The sequence below is a fragment of the Danio rerio genome, chromosome 23 (assembly GCF_052040795.2).
Source record: "Danio rerio strain M-AB ecotype USA chromosome 23, GRCz13ab, whole genome shotgun sequence".
Classification (NCBI taxonomy): Eukaryota; Metazoa; Chordata; class Actinopteri; order Cypriniformes; family Danionidae; genus Danio; species Danio rerio.
In genome coordinates this window covers 19,703,680-19,724,780 of record NC_141043.1, presented here as the reverse complement: position 1 = coordinate 19,724,780, position 21,101 = coordinate 19,703,680, and the positions used below count along the sequence as shown (strand labels likewise).

General features: G+C 34.6%; 1 protein-coding gene across 2 annotated transcripts in view; it reads left to right on the top strand.

Annotated features, from left to right (window-relative positions):
- Positions 1–21,101, top strand: part of sdcbp2 (syndecan binding protein (syntenin) 2) — a 33,563-nt gene extending 12,462 nt beyond the window's left edge. The window contains exons 2-9 of one of the 2 annotated variants that reach the window (XR_015522648.1): positions 3,144–3,195; positions 4,773–4,869; positions 9,544–9,641; positions 14,454–14,612; positions 15,191–15,366; positions 17,136–17,307; positions 17,589–19,009; positions 19,060–20,354. Coding sequence is in view for 1 of the 2 variants with exons in the window: in NM_212691.2 (NP_997856.1) it covers positions 3,145–3,195; positions 4,773–4,869; positions 9,544–9,641; positions 14,454–14,612; positions 15,191–15,366; positions 17,136–17,307; positions 17,589–17,680; positions 19,636–19,690 (900 nt within the window). In the remaining variant the exon portion in view is untranslated. Of the gene's footprint in view, positions 1–3,143; positions 3,196–4,772; positions 4,870–9,543; positions 9,642–14,453; positions 14,613–15,190; positions 15,367–17,135; positions 17,308–17,588; positions 19,010–19,059 lie in introns of both variants that reach the window. The other variant, NM_212691.2, reaches the window with a different exon arrangement.

Below are 21,101 nucleotides of genomic sequence, written 5' to 3'. Positions count from 1 at the left end.
ATAACAATCATAAACGCCTATGTTATATATTAACAGCTTAGTCCTTATGAACAATCCGTTTATCAAATACATTATTAACGAATCTATAGGCTATTGAAGAATAAACCGAATATGAAATATGATCCTTGCATAATGATCACAGCTAAACAAGCGAGCACTCATTTTATATATAAACTATATATTTAAAAAATGTTAAGAATTGGAACATTATGTAAAAAATCTAAAGACTACTGGCTAAATAAAAGCGCCTCGTCAGAGCTAAACATCACCGCATGTGTCAGTTTACAGCTTCTGGAAAGATCAGACAACCTATACAGATCACACAATCTCAATATACAACATGTAAATGTATAAATATTTCTATAAGTATTGTTATGGAATATTTATAACTATATGATCTTGCTTTTTGGTTATATCGATACAGCTTTGATCTCTCTTACAAGCGGTTGTTACAGGCGCAGCATAAGGGCGTCTCACACTGTCAGTGGCGGAATACACACAGCACTGGCAAGACGTTTTATTTTTATTTTATTTGTTGCAGATTTGCGCGTTGTTCCTTTTAAAAAATACCTTTTATTTTTTAAATCTCTCAAGTTAATGTTGTCTATAATCGAGTAACTATCGAGTCCCTCGGATTGGAGTTCAGTGCGCAGTAAGACTATTGACCAACCGCCCTGTAAGTTTAAACACTACAGGTCCACAGCTCTGGTGTGGTATGAATTACATGTTTTAAATGACAGCGAGACATGCTACGTTTAGTTTTTATTGTAAAATATACATTATAACCCTGTACACAGTAAAATATGTTTTGAATGGCTTGTCTATTGACGGCGTATATAGCCATTAATTAAATAGACTGAGCATATTTTCATTAATATTAAAACACATTAATACAAATTAGCCAACCTTTGATTTTTTCCGTTTACGTATATTTTTATCAAACGAAAAATGCAATGAATTGTTAATTTTAATTTTATTAGAATTAATAGGCCTATAATTTATAGGCTACACAACTCATATCTTTGGCTCCAATTGCGTTTTTACAGATATCCTAGCAATAGACTTTTTTTTTGGCTCAAAGACATTTATGCCTTTTAATTTCAGTGGTGTATTTTGACAGATTTCGTAAAGGCTTCAGCTATTCTACCTGTCAGCTGCACCTGCCTAAGTTTGCAACTTGACTTGTGTTGCGGCTCGATGTCTGAATGAGAGAGAGAGAGAGAGAGAGAGAAAAATCAGTCCTCAGATTCGATGTGTGGCCACACGTCTCAGTTACTTTATTGCAATTTTTAATATTGGCTCATCTAAATAAACTTTTCATATATTAAAAGCTGAAATATTGCCAGACAGAAGAAGCAACTTTCGGTTTTTGAAGAGAGCGTCCTCAGTTATAAAAGATGCGCTCTTGTCGGCCTTTTCATTATGGATTTTTTTTACATTAAACACATAATCAAGTGGAAAAAAGAACAGCTGAACTTTGGAAAAAGTGCTCACGTTTCCACGATGTTTCTCTGAAGTTGGATTGTCAATGGCGCGGCATTGCTAAATCACTCGTTTTAATAATAAAAAAGAAAGATATTTATTATTAAACATTGTGAGATGATGGTCGAGTGATTTTTTAAAAATGTGAGTATGCGTTGCGTATTTATGGCCATTGATCTATCCGCGACCCACCCATAGTTAAACATAAGGTGCGTGTATAAATAAGTTATGTTTCCAGATACTGCCACCTTTGTCAGGCAAAGTTTGCAGATTGCCTCATTAACGTCTTCAGGTCCTCTTATGCATTTGGTTTGAACCCAAAATATTGCCAAACAGGCGCTTTTGCATTGCGTTTTGACAATAAATCGTCCTCCATCCTCTTTCTGTAAATTCCACTCCTCTTTTCTCCTCCCGTGGTAAATGAAATATGACGCACTGTAGCTATGTATATATTTTAATTATAGAGCATGCTCTCGTTTTAAGTCAATTATTTATAATTATATTTTCCATTTATTTCAAATAAATGTTAAAAAAAAAATAAACGAATACTTAAAAAAAACAAATGTGGGGACGGTGTCACGGTGGAAAAGTGATGTCACCGGTGTTGCGTCTTAACACCGGTATCACCGTCAACACCGTCTATCGTGGCAAGCCTAATGACAATTGGTTTGAGTCTGTATGCACTAGGCAAGGGCTGATATAAGATTCTAGCGGTATGATAATCTTGGATAAAAATATCATGATATTGTGATTACTGCTAGGGCTGTGCAATTAATCGAAAATCCGATTTCGATTTTGCTTTCTAATAATTATGAAAAACCAATAATCAAGATAAACGATTATTGCATCATTTACTGCCCCCTTTCCAGTTGTACACGTTGCTCTTAAAAGAGTGAATTATTAGGTTGGCTAATAATTCTGATTCTGATTTTGGAACATTGACCCTGATATTTACATAATTTGTTTTTTGACGTTCCACTTATTGTAGTTTTATTATTAATTCACAGGTTGAAATTTTCAAACTAGGTTTGATGTAACAATCAGAAGTATTTTTCTTGAGTTGTCAATGCAAGCACCTAGCATGATTCATTGTTAAATCTGCATTGGCACAAGGTTTTATATGTGCCTCTTGCTCTGTTCTGAACTCATAAGTATGTCTGTATTTGAAGTAAAGAGCAGCCAGGGTTATTGTAGGAGGCATTATAATTTCTGGAGGATTATCGACATGTTTTTGTTACATCAACGAGGATGACTGTGCAGAAGACACAGATGGACTCCCAGGCGGATCGTTTCTCAATGTGAAAGCAACACCACTTTATAGCTAATGCCTGGAGACCAGTGACACAACCGTCTGTCTGTGTGTTTGATTTCCAGAGATTCACATTCTTGAAAGTGTGTGTCATGATGGAGAAGCCTGATGAACTCTGTTTTTCTGATCCTGATCAAAACATAATTCTTTCTTAGATTGCTCCTAATATACTCTCATCCATCCCGTCTAATTAGTATAGGTTTCAGTTCCCACTGGAGTCATGTTGTTTCTAGTCAGCAGAAAAAACAAACTCCATGGCTCCATATAAAATGATGATTTAGCACACATAGCTGGATGCTGCTTTGTTTTCCCTCATGTTCATGCTGTGACAATTGTGTGTGTTTTTTTCTAGGATGTCGTTGTACCCATCGCTAGAGGACCTTAAAGTGGACAAGGTCATTAGGGTAAGCAGCATTGTTTTATTAAAATATAATTGTAGAAAAATGGTTTTAGCTTATTTTTTTAGTCATGTTCTGTACATTGTTGTTTTTCTTGTTCTAAACAGAATTAAATTTTTATCTAGTTTTCATTTGTATTTCAATTTTAGGCTTTATAGTTTTCAGTTAGTAATGGTAGCAACTTTATTATAGCTTCAGATGTTTAACATTTATATGATTTGTTATTTTAAGTACGCAAAGCAAAAAATAAAAGATTGTGAATAAGCATGTAAGGGTCTGAGCAAATACAGATTTCAAAACAACTTTAAATTCTCTATCTTTTTTGGTCCTACAGATAAGATTGATTCAATAACATTGAATAAACTAAAATCAAATGATTCTAGGATGCAGTGTCCACGTATATTCCATAATCAGCTCTTTTGCATTTTGCAATTCTGTGTATTGCCTTTTTGTGCTTATTTATTAAAAGAGTAAAATACAAAATACAGTATTTTCTGTTGCTGTATTGACAGGAGATTCTGAGCTCATTGTTCCTGTTTGTCCTGTAATGATAGTTATTTGGATTTTATAAGAAAATGTATTCTGTTGAACTGAATTACAATAACAATTAGAATAATCTGTCCATTTTTTAAAACATAAAGTGTGATAGTTTTATCTGAGTATTACATTCATTAAAAAGTGTGTGGAGGAAGGCTTAGAGATTTTTACTTATTTTTTTTTTGTCAGTTTTCCTGACAAACGTCAAATAAAACACCAAAAGAAGAATATCTTAAAGTGTGTAGCTCACTACTACTGTATTAGCAATTTAACGGATCATCGCATCGTAACAAAACTTAGTAATACAAGTGAAACTACGTTGTTAATGTATGAATTTTCTAAAATAAATTTTGATATTACATTTATTGAAATTAAGAAGTCTAATATCAACACAAATATTATCAAATATACAGCAATTTTAAAATGAGACGTTTTCAGTTCAATTTTCCAGACGTGTACAGTTGAAGACAAAAATGTTAGCCCTCCTGTAAAATGAATTATTTTCAAATATTTCTCAAGTTGTTTAACAGAGAACACTTTTTTCAACATTTTTAATCATATAACTTTTAATAACTAATTTTGTCTTTGCCTTAAAGTCTGTGTACTATTTTACTAGCAGTTTTGCAATATAAAGACTTAATTAGGTTAATTAATTTAATGAGGCAAGTTAGATTAATTAGCCAATTCACTGAACAAGTGACTTTTGTTTTGTAGCCAACTTTTTTGAGACTGATAATATTGACCTTAGCAGTTTTTACATTTTAAAATATGTATATTTAATTTTAACCCAACTAAAAGAAATGAAAACTTTCTCCAGAAAGATAAATATAATAAGAAATGCTGTCCTAGCTCTGTTAAACATCACTTATGCTTGAAAAATAATTCAAAGGAAGATTAATCTTCAACTTCTGCCCACTGTTTTTAATTTAGTGCAGAAAGATCAATTTTTAGATACCTGGTATTATGCTGATGTAGCCTGATTATGGCCCTTTAAAACAACCGTTATTAGATTATAGTGGATGTTAACATGTGATTTGCTCTTCTAGGCACAATCCCAGTTTGCTAATGCCACTTCCAGCACTCCAGCCATCACTCAGGGTGCTTACCAGCCACAGCCTGCCACACAGGGGATGCCAAGCTCAAGTGAGTCCTGCGGCCCTGCCTATCTGTCTACCTTCAAAGCCTCTTACTCTCGTCTTTCTTCCCTCTCCTTATCATGCCATTCTCCCTTTCATTTCTGGAGAGCAGAGTGAGAGCTGTTTTTATACAGATCAAAGGCTTGCCAATGTTTTGTGTGATTATCAAACAGGAAATGAAGACATGCCTTAGGGCAGTGTTTCTCAAACTTTTTTCCCCAAGTACCACCTCAGAAAAAGTAGTCTCTCCAAGTACAACCATAATGACAGATATTGAAATACATAGTAGGCCTAATTATGCGGCTACAGCACTGCACAGTTCACAAACACGGCAGATTATTCTTATTATTATGAATACTTATTATTGTCAGCCACTTTAAATAATAAATAGTTTGAACAGTAACACACTTACAACTAAAATAAGATAAATAAAACGTCAATGTTTAAATTACAATGTGATTTTAAAAGTTAATTAAAAATGGCGTTGTTCCTAAAAAATTTAAAGAAAACTGCTGTACTTAAATGTAAAGTATTTTCATAAAGTAGCCTATTCATAAAAACCTGCTAATGTTTCTTGGACCTCATAAATATAGGTTATAACGTCATATTGTCATTCATATATAACTCTGTCTGATAAATTTTGAAATATGTTGCATGTAGTTATGACTTATTTGTATATCTTTGAATCTAAATGTTAACTTGTATTTTAAATATATGAATTGGATTTACATATTTAAATTAGAAATTAGGAGTTTGTAAGTTCTCCCTGCATTCACGTGGGTTTCCTCCAGGTGGTCTGGTTTTTCCCACAGTCCAAAGACATGCAGTACAGGTGAATTGGGTAGGCTAAATTGTCTGTAGTGTATGAGTGTGTGTGTGTGTGTGTGAATGAGTGTGTGGATGTTTCCCAGGGGTGGGTTGCGGCTGGAAGGGCATCTGCTGCGTAAAAACGTGCTGTATAAGTTGACAGTTCATTCTGCTGTGGCGACCTCGGATTAATAAAGGGACTAAGCCGACAAGAAAATGAATAAATGAATCAGATATTAGATCTGCTTACTGCTCGTTAGATTAGGCTATGTGTTTCAGAGAAGCAAGTGATTAAACTATACATGTCAACATTGGGATATAAACATATGAGATACGCCCCCAACAACTGTTACAAGTATGGGGAGGAAAACAACCTCAAATGATAGAATACATAACAAACATTAGGGCTGCTTGATTTTGGGAAAAATCATAATCACAATTATTTAGGTCATAATTGTAATCACGATTATTTAAACCGATTATCAGTTGAAGTCAAAACTATTAGCGCTCCTGAGAAATAAAAAAAAACAAAAATTCCCAAATGATGTTTAACAGAGCAAGGAATTTTAACAGTATTTCCTATAATATTTTTCTTCTACGATTATTTGTTTTATTTTAGCTAGAATAAAAGCAGGTTTAAATATTTTGAAACCCATTTTAAGGTCAATATTATTAATATATGTTAATATATATATATATATATCTTTTGATTGTCTGCAGAAGAAACTACTGTTATACAATGACTTGCCTAATTACTCTAATTAAGCCTTTGAATTGCAGTTTAATCTGAATGCTTGTATTTTGAAAAATATCTAGTCAAATATTATTTACTTTCATCATAGCAAAGATAAAAGAAATCACTAATTAGAAAGGAGTTATCAAAACTATAATGTTCAGAAATAAGTAAAAAATAATTATTTCCATTAAACAGAAATTGGGCAGGAAAAGGGTTGCTAATATTTAGGAGGGCTAATAATTCTGACTTAAATTGTATCTATACAGTTATTTTCCACCCTGCAAAGGAAAGAGAAATACAATAAAATAAAATATGAAACAAACTGCTTTAAGCATCTTAACTGTAACAAAAGTCCTTCAGTCAAGAGCAGTGAGGGGTTTTCTCGTTTTGTTTGATTAATGATAAAAACAGGCAGCAGCAGGAACATCACACCGTCTCTTTAATGGTTTCTCTTTCACGTTTCTGTTGATCATCAACTCGTATGTTTATTACACAAATGAGGGTTAATATGAATAATCACTAAACACCGCGTTTTGACACCTATTTGTTTAGCCTATTAAAATCAATTTCCTGATCACATCGATGTTATCGTACACATCAAAAGGGTTGAAAGTGTGTTCATTTTTTTACTTGAATTATTCAGTGATTTCTCCACGTACCACTAGAAGGAAGCCTGCGTACCACTTGTAGTACATGTACCACAGTTTGAGAACCACTGCCTAAGGGAATCTGGGAGCTATTCAATCAAAGGGCAACAACAGCCTTCCCTACTTTTTTTTTGGACTTGTCTTATCTGTTCTGTCATTGTGTCTCCTAAGTGAGGCCTCTCAGCACACTGCCAGATTATTACATAACGATGCTTAAAAATTAAGAAAAAAAACAAGAATTTTTTAAAGTGGCTGTTTAAACATTCTCGGGTTGTCTCAGTAATGGTGAATGTTTAGCTTGATCCTATAGGTCATATTTTTTATATGTTTTATACTTTAGTATAAGTATCAATTCTTACTATTATCTAGGGCAGGGGTTCCCAAACATTTTAGCCTGTGACCCACAAAATAATAATGGCAGTGACTTGCAACCCTCAAATTCCTTGTAGGTGGTTAAAAATATACAAATGTTGCGCACACAACAATAGGCTTATATAAACACAAGCATATTGACAACACAAAAAAGTACAACAGTCTAACAACTATATCATTTTTATAGTCATTTATTGATTAATTTAATACTAACATGAGCTAAAGAGACTGGTGGACACAATGTTTACAGCACAAGTCTACTCTTGGTTTAATTTTGGAGACCACCAATCAGAGATCATTGTCAATGTTTAGTTGTGGCTGTATTTATTTTTAATGAATTTGATTGGCATAAAGGTGTCAAAGTTTATCTGGTGCCATGAAATTATTTTGCTGCATCTGACACTATTGCTGTGTTGTTAATAACGTTAAAACACCAATCCAATGAAAAAAAAATTAAAAGGCTGATGGCTTTTCATTTGCATATTGTTGTTCTTCATGTAACTAGTAACTACTATTTTTATCTTCTGTGGGTTATAGGTAAAATAGGGTAATTCCAATAGTTAAATTTATTTGACTTTTGTAAATCACCAAGCGACCCCTTGACATTGTCCCGCGACAACCCCCACTTTGGAAACCATTCATCTAGTGGCTTATTACCTGCCTATTATTAAGACACTGTCTGTTTATTAGTGCTTATAAAGTACATATCCTGCATGATTGTGCTCTACATCCCTAATCCTACCATAAATGTAAACCCAGCTACTAGCTTAATAACTATTAATAAGCAGCAAATGAGGATTTTTTTTTTTTTTTTGTGGCAAAAGTTGTAGATAATTGTTTATTATTAGCCAGAGTCAAACCTTAAAATAAAGTGGAACCTGAAATGTTTCCAGCAGCTATTATTTCAGTCCGCATTCAACACCCTTAACTTACTCCAAAACCTTTATGAGTTTCTTTATTCTGTAGAACATTCTAGTAGGTGTTTTGAAGAAAGCTGAAGACCTGTAACCATTCATGATAGGAAAAACAAATACTATAGAAATCAGGTTACAGGTTTCTAGCTTTTTTCAAAATATCTTTTGTTTTGGAACAAGGGTGCTTAAATCATGACAGAATTTTCAGATATGAATGAACTATCCCTTTAATAGGATTTCTATGGATATGAATTTATTTTTATAAATGTTAGATTATGTGAGCATAATGGCTGGCTAATGTGTTTTTGTGTTGGAGCGCGTTTCAAAGGCAGACATTTTTCAATCTTAGTGCAATGAAAAGCAGCAGGAAGAGGGGCGAACACTGTAACCATGACTCAACCCAGGAAATAATTACTAGATGGAAACATTCATGGCCAGAATCTAAAACCAGCGACTGTAGGACGATTGAGTGTCGGCACTTGAACTTGCTGTTCTTTCCCGTTTTCTATTTTTTTTCCTTTCTGTTCTGCTTTTGCAGTTGCTCAATGTTGTCACAAAACACTCTGATTTAAAAGAAAACCTCTGATTTTAAAACAAAAAGTAAACAAAAATGTCCAAATATGAAAAAAGAATACTTTACCCAATTCTCTCACTGTTTACTTACCTTTCACTGGTTGCAATTTAAATCATTTGAATTTCTCTCCTTTGTTGAACACAAAAGAAGATATTTTAAAGAATGTTGTAACTTGGTAGCCGTTGACTTCCAAAGTACATTTATTCTTACTATTGAGGTCAATGGCTTCAAATTTCCACATTCTTCAAAATATTTTCTTAAAAAAACAGAAGCAAAAAAAAAAAAAAACAATTAGAGGGTGAATAAATTTTCATTTTTTGATCTCCTTTAGAAAAGGTTGATAGCTAATCATCAGGGGTGGAAAGCGTACAGAAAAATCATACTTAAGTTAAAGTACTATTACTTGACTAAAAATGTAGTGCAAGTGGAGTAAAAGTATCTGTTGTAAATATTACACAAAGTATATGTCGCTTTTAAAAAAAGAAATTATATATATATATATATATATATATATATATATATATATATATATATATATATATATATATATATATATATATTTATTTATTTATAATTTTATAAATAAATATATATATAACACCATCATGCTTTCTCCTTTTTTTTTCTTTAGCTCTATACCCCAATCTGGAGGAGCTGGGAGACTACATGGGACTCAGTCTGAACAGCGATGAGGTCCAGAGAAACCTTGCACTGGTCCCAGTGGCTACTGTAAGTTCATGCATGCTTCTGTAGCATTACTAAGGACCTACTCACTCTATGTTATCCGAACTGTGCCCAGGCCCTTTCCCAGATTGTTTGAGAAGTACGAATGCTCAGGCATTCATTCATGTTCGGCATTCATTCATGTTTGATAGGCCGGCCCTGGCCTGGTTGGAAGAGATGTGTCAGAGCGCGGCTCACTTGGGTTTTGGCTCAGTACGCTTATAGCAGGGCTCAAAATTGTGACCATTTTGGTCGCATATGCGCCCAAAATTTTATCTATGCGACCTCAAAATATATTTGGGAGCATTTGTGCGAGTGCATAAAATTGTTGAGTGTGACCAGTTTTTACTGCACATGCGCGGATTTGGGAGACATTCACACAGAATGCATCTTTGCTCTTGAAACGCGAAACGCAGCGTTCAGGAATGGTTTTAAACAGTTGTCAACTTGCTGCAGTAAACAAAGTCCGTAGGAGTCCGTTATGCTTGCCCCGCCTTCGCGCTCTTCTTATTAGCCCACCACTGCTCTAGCACTGAAATATCAGCTGTCAATCACTCAGTCAATGCCTTCTGGCTTGGGATGACAGAGAGAGCTGTTACCGCGAAAAATTGTAAAGCGCTGAAGATGAAAATAAAGGTAACATTGACAGATTTTGTTTTAGAAACCATGGCATCTAAAGTTACAAATAATGACACATCTTACTAAGATCATGTGCTGAATGTTAATCCCTGATCTACACTTTTCGAAGAGTGGATAAAAGACTTCCGTTGGCTTCAAGTCCGCTATGAAAAGTCTGTGGGATGGAATTTTCAGGTAACTGTTTGCCACATCTAGCACGCAAGCTTCAGTTTAATCCTTCATATAATCGGCAGATGCTGTCCGCCGTGCAAGTGGCAGCTATATGTCAAATTGAACGCCACATAGACCAGGGGTGTCAAACTCAATTCCTGGAGGGCCGAAGCCCTGCACAATTTAGTTCCAACCCTGCTCCAACACGCTTACCTGTAGGTTTCAAACAAGCCTGAAGGACTCAATTAGTTTGATCAGGTGTGTTTAATTAGGGTTGGAACTAAACTTTGCAGAATGGTGCCATTTTGGTGTAAACTGTGCAGGAACCATTTTAGTGTAAACTGTGCAGCTTTTGGAACTGAGTTTGACACCTGTGACAAAGACCATCGCAAACAGGCTTGCACTGAGTAAACTAATATCGCAACTCATGAATAGACCTTTATTGCTATTAACACAACATATGCATATAATAAGGTACAATAAATGTTAAAAACATCAGTGCAATATCAGACAGCACCCGTGAGAACAGCAGTTATACCGTTAACAGACTCATTCATGTCAAGCAGTACGTGCAGTGCCGGTAAGCGTTTTGTCTATCTTTTGGTCACTCAGTTATGTTATAAAACTGTATTTTCTTGTGATAACGGGATTTTGTTGAGACATATTTTCCTCACGCTTGCATATATATTTTTTTGCTTGTTAGTTTGATTACTGTTGATTTCAAATGCAATAAATATGTTTGTATAAATTTGTAGTAACGGTGCTTATAATTGGTGGGTGCGACTGACTTTTGGCTGATGCGCCTACATTTTTTAAGTTAGTAGCACTGGTGCTACCAAGCAAAAAGGTTCATTTAGAGCCCTGTATTGTGTGAGTGCAAAATGCATCTAAGCCCGAAACTGAAGACGAGACAAGACGTGACTTTTACGGGACTGTATCATATGGCTTTATTAATCATTCTTACTGCTTAATGAACGCAAACTGCCGTAGATTATCAAAGAGGCAAACCCCTCATTGCATGACAACTGCACCTACAGCAATCCTCCTAATTCCTGCAGCAAGAGGACTTTATGATTTTGTATGAGCGTCAAAAGTGGCTGATGTGTTCAGCGAAATATTTGACTGCATATCAAACGACTAAATGACTAAGCGACTAACAGTAAAAAAATCTCCACTGTGCTGAGTGAGAGCGATTCCCTACTGAACAACGCATTATCGATGTCGCAAGCGTGCCCAGGCCTGAATGTAATGTGAGTGCGGGCCGTCGGGGGAGACAAGCGTGCTTTGGCCCGGTTCAAGGGAACTGTACATAGTGTGAGTACGCCCTCACAGTACTTACTCCCATTTATATCAAAGTTGATATTTAGCCGCACCATTTTGGTGTTTCATAGTATCTAATTTTTATTAGCTCAACGCTCAATCCCCAACCTGGAGGTCCAGGATATACACATATGCACTACAGAGAGTTTAGCTTACCCAATTCACCTATACTGCATGTCTTTGCACTGTAAGGGAAACAGGACCACCTAGAGGAAACCCATGCGAACACTGGGAGAGCATGCAAACTCCCCACTGAAATACCAACTGACTCAGTCCGGGGCTCAAATCAGCGACCTTCTTGCTGTGATGTGACAGTGCTACACACTGCACCACTGTACTGCTCGTCTGTAGCATTAGCACTGGATAAATGTGTGTTTATGAAGCACAAAGGCTTGATTGTCATTAAACGCACAGCTTTGTTTATAGAGTTCAGTTTGTGAGGTTAGATTTCTCTTCCTTGTTCCAAAGAATTACCACTGAAAAAAATGTTAAATATATGCAAACAATGACATTTATAGTCTCTCATGCGGTCCTTACAGTGCTGTTAGTCTTCCTTGGTTCAGTTTGTTTTTACCGTCACTGCATTTATACAGTATTTTCCTTGTTTAAGCAGCCAAGAGTAATTGTGTAAGCCTTTGGAAAAGAGGAGGCGGTGGTTGTGTATGTGTGTTAGCATCTGTCCATTTGGGATTTTTTTGTGTGTGATTTTTCTCTGAATAGTTCAAGTTAGCCACAGGGTGTCTTAGCATAACCCATAATTCTTCTCAGCATCATTACTGGAAGCAGAGCTCAGGAGTGACTCATGCACCATAAGGTCTGTGTTGGAGTGTTGCTAATGTAGGCTGCTTTCTGAGAACGTCTTAAAGATGCTCAGTGTTCAAGGTGCTAAACATTAGAGCAGAGTCTCTCTGTTTTTTTTTTTTTTGTTTTTTTTTTTTGTTTTAGGACTCTTTACAGGAGTCACAAATACAAATAAGCCTCAATTAGTAGCTCTTAGTCATCATTAGACATGCATGTCTCTTAATTAATAATTAATGTCTTAAAATTGTCAATAATTTCTGTTATTACAGTGGGTAAAAATCAAAACCATATACTATATGTATAATGCTGGGTTCCACACAAACCCTTTACATTTTCCTAACACAAATCAATGAAGTTAACTTCATCATTTTACAACCTTATGTGGATGGAAAAGATTTAAAATAAAGTTTTTTAGATGTTAGTGTCAGTATTATTATTTTTTAGGATATCTATAAGCTATTAAGCCCCAAAACAGAGACAAAATTCACATTTAGAATATATCAAACTCATATAAACATGTAAAGCTTGTATTTTTCGTCACTTCCGCCCAAATGGATCAATGGTTTTATTCACGTCACCTCACATTACATCTTCTTATCACATCATAACCAATCAAATGCTCTCTAGTACTTGACATGCCCCGCCCATTCAAAAATGCTTCTCATTTGCTTTTCATTTGATGTACTTGAGCTCAACCCCTCTCACTGGCAGAGCTGTCATAAAACAAAACAATACTGACCGCTTTTAAAAAAGGGGAGGAGCTACACAATGTCCCACACTCTCATTGTGATTGCTTCAGAATAGGTCAAACACTGAAAACAATGCATATTTCAAAGCTCTTCACAGGACCTTAAGGTGTCCCTAAAAAAACCTTAAGAATTATGTTGATTCAACTCATTTTATATAAGTAGTTTAAACAAGCAGAAAGACATTTTTTGAGTGTTGTTATTTTTTGAGTGTTGTTATGAACAGTTAGCACTTTCTATTGAGAATATCTTGTTTTGATTTTTTTATTTATTTATTTTTTTAATGAAAAAAGAGATGTTATCATGATTGTTTATTTGGTAACTGATTTATTAGCATTAGTCAATGGATTAGGCGTCCATAATGATATTAACAGCAGTATGTATTGGTATTGATATTTATGACAGTACTGTTGTTAATTTTTAACTAGTGTATATTTTAAATGCATTATGCAAAATGTAATGACATGTACTTCTACAACTTAAATAATGATAGTCTATACAACTAATAGATATTTTTGTAATTGGTTTGATGTTATTTCTTACTTTATTTCTTTGATTATTAGATGAAATCAAGATATATATTTTTTGTTTAATATATAATTTGATCTGTAATTAAATGTGTTATTTTTATTATCAATAGTTAACACAAGTTCATCATGATAAAATATTATTAAAGTTCATTATATCTATGCAGTTTTTTGATAGATGTACTGCAGATTATTCCTGTGAATAATCACTTGTCACAAGTGTCACAAGACCGTTTAGAAAGAAACGGTTGTAATATAAACGTAATATTTGTCAGGAAACAATTTTTTTTTTTTTAGATTGCTTGACCTATAAAAAGTTTGAAAATCTCTTTTATTATAAGAAATGAGTTTTGTGTCATTGTAAATTTTTATTCATTGATCAATCGATCTGTATTTCGATCAAAACATAACAGAATTGAGCTAAATAAGATTAAACAATGAACTCTTACTGTAAAGTCTAACATAGTAAGGTTACCCCATCTAGTAATTTTTAATTAAAGCGTTAATTCAAAATCTAAAGTAAATAAACAAAATGACCATGGGCCAAGGTTGTAGTTTTAGAGAAGTATCTTTTCCTGATATGTAACTAATGCTAACACGTATATTAATAAAAATATTAATCTCTCTCCGGGCAGCAAGTGGCAGTGCCAAGCTCAGTGGGTGGCATGGTGCGTCCCGTGACTGGAGCAGACATGGGCATCAGGAGGGCAGAGATTCGCCCGGGCCTACGAGAGGTCATTCTCTGCAAAGACCAGGAGGGAAAGGTCGGCCTACGTCTCAGAGATATCGATAATGTAAGTAAATTCAGCTCTTTATTAATATTATTATTATTATTCAGAGATGCATCCACCCCTCCCCCCGAAATTGGGATTAGCCTTTTTTATTTGTACTTAATTAAATTTGTTTTAGAAAAGTGTAAAAAAAAATGTACAGGATATCAGTTTATTGTATCTGTGAAAATTTCTATCTAATGCTAGAGCGAACTTCTATATTTAATGTACTTATACATATACGTATACATCTGTTGATTTTATCTTGAAGGTAAAGGTTACCCAAAATAAACATTCTGTCATCATTTACCCACCCTTCATTTATTCAAACTCAATTTGAGTTTCTTTTTTCTTTTAAACACAGAAGTATTTTGAAAAATGCTGGTTGCTGGTCGCTTCCATAGAATTTTTTTTTTCTACCGTGGCAGTCAATGGTTATAGATTTTCAATTTCCGAGGAACTGTATGAAATAAATCAGAGATTGGTGCATCATTATTACCCCCATCACTCTCATTGTCAGCATACTGTATGCTTCATTGTTGTCATCATCAGCAGCAGGTGATATGGTTATCTTTCATGCGTGTCATTTCCTGTTGGTGTAGGGAGTGTTTGTGCAGCTGGTGCAAGCCAACTCTCCAGCGGCACTGGCTGGTCTGCGTTTTGGAGATCAGGTTCTGCAGATTAACGGGCAGAACGTTGCTGGCTGGAATTCAGATAAGGCCCATAAAGCTCTGAAGGCAGCAGCAGAACAGCGCATCGAGCTCATCGTTCGAGACAGGTCAGTCCTTTCTGACTGTAGTGCAAATACACTGCTTTTTTTCTTTGAGGTCAGTCCCATATTCTCGAGACTCAATCTGGTTAAGTGTAATATAGCTTTAAATGATAAAAGAGAGTCAAGCAGTTTGTCAGGCATTTTTTGATTAGACACCTGAATAAAAATATTCTATTTAATGATCACAGAGTAGCCCCAAAATACTGATTCATTGTCATTTTAAATGTTTGTACTTTGCCACTATCATTTAAAACACTGAATTTAAGCCGTTTTAAAATAATTTGATATAAAATAAAAGCTATTATAAGAACTTAGTCTATTATACTGCATATTTTAATATGTACGGCAGGGTGTTTTGTTTTGCCATTCATATTTAAAACTTAAAAGTGGACACATTTACATATGCATTCTATAAATAAAATCATTTGTGGTTGTAATTTGATGCAGATACCAACATATTCAAATTAAATGTAATTAAAAAGCTAAAATGATCACTTATTCTGGACTCTTATTTTCATTCATTTCATTGAAGTCATCATTTGATTAACATTGGAATAAAATGCTAATATTGTAATTTAGTGTTTTCAGTTTCATTATAAATTGTATATACATATTGTAATTTGATATAATTTGTATATAAGTATTTGAATAAAAAAAAATCAGATTTTAAGCTTCATTACTCCAGTAATTATTTTTGTTTACGCCTAAGAAGCATTTGTAAAACAAATGTTTTTCAAAAATAAATTCTAAAAAATGTTTTTAGGAAATCATGACAGAATATTTTGATTGTAAAGCTGGAATGAGTAGCATTTACAATACTAATGAACCTTACATTGTTATAATTAAAGAAATGCAGTAATAAGATATTCAAAATTTTACCTCAATGAGTGTATTGGACAGGTTCAACATGACGGGTGTATTTGTGTAGAGCTCTGTTGACCTCTAGTGGTTATTTGTTATAACGTTAGTTTACTTCAACATATAAGGACATTTCTTAAAATGTTCAAGTAGGCATGGGCCGGTATAAGTTTCTGACGGTATGATAACCTAGGATAAAAGTATCATGTATACATCGGTATTGTTTACTGCTCTAAAATATGTTCTTCTTAAATGTCTAGGTAAAAAAACAAAAACAAAATCTCCTTTGAATACAATATATTTTAGTTTGAGAAACATTTTAATAACATATTTTGTAGCAAGAAACATGTCTGGCTTAATAATTAAAATAAATGATTGACTTCTGCTGTCCTCATTCGTTGCAAAAACACTGATTTCTTTGCAATTTAAATGGCTTGTTTTATATATTTTTTGCTGGAGATACTGTTGTCCTAAAAAACAAACAAACGAAAAAATTAATTAAAAAAAAACTTAAATAAAAAAAACCTTACACGTACCTTAGGAATGGTACAGCAGAAAATTTTGAAAGATTTAAATCCTTGACTTTTTCAAACCACGGTATACTGTGAAAACGGTTATCGCCCCATGTCTAAAATTAAGTTAAATCAGCATGTGTGGAGTAGTGGCAGATTAACACAGAAAATAATTTTTAATAATTTATATAATAAAAAATCATTCACACTGACACCTAAAAGCAGTAAACTTACTACAAAGAATAGGGTCGTAACATTTATGATGGCCAGAGTCATGACTTTATGGCCTTACTGACTGTATATGTCATAATTTTATAAAAAATCATATAGGGAGTGCAGCATATTAATTGATGATGAGATGATGCTAGTCAACGCACATTTAAAAGATATCTCTTTGTTTTCTAGACCATTCCAGCGCACAATCACCATGCACAAGGATAGCTCTGGCCATGTGGGCTTTATCTTCAAATCTGGGCGCATCACATCTCTAGTGAAGGACGGTTCTGCTGCTCGTAACGGCCTGCTCACCGAACATTACATCTGTGAGATCAACGGCCAGAACGTCATTGGACTCAAGGTGAGAGGGGCTCATCTAGACAAAAGTCCAGTGCTTTACAATCCAGTCAGTATGTGAGGGACCGAGCCTGCACGCAGTAAGGGGCATAGTGTTTTGAACATAATGAACAACACGACACAATGAACGCAAACAATCTGCACAATTTCTTTTTTTGTAATTAATTAATGAATGCATGTAATCATGCCTACTTATAAAATGTTTAAATATTTACTACCTCAAACTGTTAATTAATTGAGTTAATTAATTGAGTGGTGTAATATTGTGTTGTTTTCTGTCCATAGGACACTCAGATTAAGGACATCTTGACCACATCTCCTACTGCCATGACCATCACCATCATGCCTAAATTCATCTTTGAACACATGATCAAGAAGTAAGTATTTTTAAATATATACCCAAATGATCTTATACTATTTGATATAAATGAAACAATAAATATTTTGTAGCTATTTAAAAAAAGATGTTTTTTTGGACAGTTTTCTTTATTTGCTGTTTTCCCCTAATATTAACATTGATATTTAATACTGTACAATCTATTTTAAATGGGATTGTAGCCAAAACAAACCATTACACAAAATCATACATATCATCTGTATTTAATAAGAATAAATGACTTCTTAAAATGTATTAATACACTATCACAATACTACCAGAATTGTAGAACCATTAGAATGACCATAGCAGCCATTATAAGACTGTACTGAATCATACACCCTGCACAGTACTTAGATTTGTTGCTATTTTCAGACTAGCGCAACCCTAATTTTCAGGTTTAAGGCCATGTTGTTTTAATACTAAATCCATTTGAACCACTTTGTGAACTCATGGATGTGCCGGTCTAAAATGGAGGTGTGTTAAGGCGCATTGTTGGCGTGTTGCTATTTTGAAAAACTGAAATTGACCACGCTGTTGGCCAACTGATTGCTGGTCTAAAGTCCACACAGAGCACGTTAGTTATGTGCCTATGCAGGTCCAAAACGCTTTCACAGTGCTTAATACACACAGGATGTACAGCAATCCACAAATATCTCTACATATGAACAAAATTAAAGGATAGTAATGTTCCAAAAATTATAATTTTCTACATCAAAACCAATGCCTCCATGCCTTTATGGTGGGGGCTATTTTCATTTTATGTTTTCATTTCGGATGCCCTTCCAGCCGCAACCCATCTCTGGGAAACATCCACACACACTCGTTCTAGTGATGGGTCGTTCATGAACGATTTGTTAATTTTGAACGAATCTTGACTCGAGAACTGCGAATCCTCTCAGGGAGTGATTCGTTCAACCGCGCATGCGCACATTTGTGCAGGTGGTATCGTTCATTTCAAGTCTTTCGAGAAGCCAATCATATGCGTTTAGAGCCGGAAAAATGATTGATCCGTTCATCTGTCGAGTCCTCTATCTGGTCGGAGTCATTCGTTCATTATGGGCCAATCATATGCATTTAGAGCTGGAAAAAGAATTGATCCGTTCACCTCTCGAGTTCTCTATCAAGTCGGAGTAATTCGTTCCTCAAAAGCCAATCATATGCGTTCGGAGCCGGAAAAAGAATTGAACCGTTTATCTCTTGAGTCCTCTATCGGGTCTGAGTCATTCTGTCACGTGATGAACGAATGACTCAAGAACCAGAAGACTCAAAAGGGGAACTAATCATGGCTCTTATCGGCTCAAACTGTGTACATTGGTTAAGATTATATGTGACTGTCAGTGTAATGTGAACGAACCACTGACATTTGAAGACATGAAGAGGTAAGCTGAGCTAAGAGACAAAAATACCTTCATAGACAAAAGAGCAGGTAAACATTGAATTATTATTTTCTCCTTCTCATAGTATTCTATTTATGACTCATTTTTCGTGTGATCAATATTTTGGCCTATTTGTAGATGTGTTTGGAAGCAATTTGTAACATTTTAATAATATTTTGGCAAATTGAACCAAATGAACGAAATGACTCAAAAAAAGATGACTCAAAGATCCGAGTCAGTAAAATGATCTGAACTTCCCATCACTAACTCATTCACACTCGTACACTATGGACATTTTAGCCTGCCTAATTCACCTGTACCGCATGTCTTTGGATTGTGGGGGAAATCGGAGCACCCAAAGGAAACCCAAGCGAACGCAGGGAGAACATGCAAACTCCACACAGAAACACCAACTGACCTAGCCGAGACTCGAACCAGCAACCTTCTTGCTGTCGGGCGACAGCACTACCTACTGCGCCACTGCGTCGCCGCGTTCAGTTTTTCCACTTAAAAAGTCCACCATATGAGTTACTATGGAATCAGATTTTCCTGATCATGACTCATCTTTGTGTTTCAGGATGTCAGGCGGCCTGCTGAAGTCCTCAATGGATCACTCTGTGCCTGAGGTCTGAACACAGGAGACCATGCAAAAACCCCCTTTCCACAATGCCTACAATCTCTAGCCTTCCCACTGGAGCCTTCAGCACAGGGCTAGCCTATCACTGATTGGATAAGACCTTCTCAATCACATTCATTTAGAACATGGAAAAAAAACTGCCTTTTTCTATTTCACCTGTTGGCCGTTATCATTCTGCCTTCTAGTTCTTGATTCTGTCCTTCCATGTCATCGTGCCATTGTTTAATTACTGTCATATTACATGTTATACAATAATAATCCATCGCCACTCTTGAAATATTAGCATTATTATCTGATTATTTTTACTTTAGCTGGGAGGCAGGGGGCTAAAAAATGAATCTGAGCTTCCTTTCTGAAAGGCTTCAACACTTCTAACTTCTCTATTCCTCCCACTATGCACAAACACTTTGTTTTTGTTTTTTTTATTCATATTTTTAACTTGTATATGCCAAGACAGCTGTACTCTGCCAGAAAGGATCCTGGGCCAGAATTTATAATACAACAACTCATTTCTTATTGATTCATAATGTTTTTATAGATGTTTAATCTTTCATAATATTCTATCATTATCCTGTAAATGTTAGTGTCTCTAAAATTTATATACGAATGTAACCTGAAGACTGAAATTATTACAAAAATAAATCATCCTGGTGATACCATTGGAATGTAGTCAACGGTAATCTTTAAAAAAAAAAAAAACGATTTAAAACAAATGACTGAAAGTCATCCAAAGTAGCAAGAAAGGCTTTGTTCACCATGCTGTTTAATATAGATCTTTTACAGAGTGATGAAGGTATAACAGCCATGTGTTGCAGTGATGTTTATACATACTCATATCACCATTAAAATATTATTCTACACAAAAAATATTGAGACACTTTGAAACATTGCTGGGCTTACAGGATTGTTTCCATTTTTCTGATTGATCTTATACTGTTAGTTTAGACAATAGACACAATTGAATAGCCAGATGAAGAATGTAAACATCATTGGAATTACCAATTAGAAAAACAAGCAAACAAACAAACAAACTCAAAGGTAGCTCTGTAAGATCTAATATTCTAGGCACACTTATAAAATCCTGCTTAACAGATACTGAACTACTGGTGTAAGTCAGCTTTCCAAACATTTCAGTATTCATTCTTTAGGAGTCAACTTACAGAACAAAAGGTGTTGATGATGTACAACAATAACCTAACATTTTAAACATCTGTTTATTGCAGGAGTGAGTTATTAAGTTATTTTATTTGTGTAATTTACTTTGCCTTATATCATTGCAAAAATTTGGAAGAAAGACAAATATATTTTTAATACAATCTAAATTATTCTTGTTCCTCTATTAAATGTCATTTCTTACAAAACTTTGATGCTTCAAAACACCCATAAATAAAGGGATCCAAAAATAA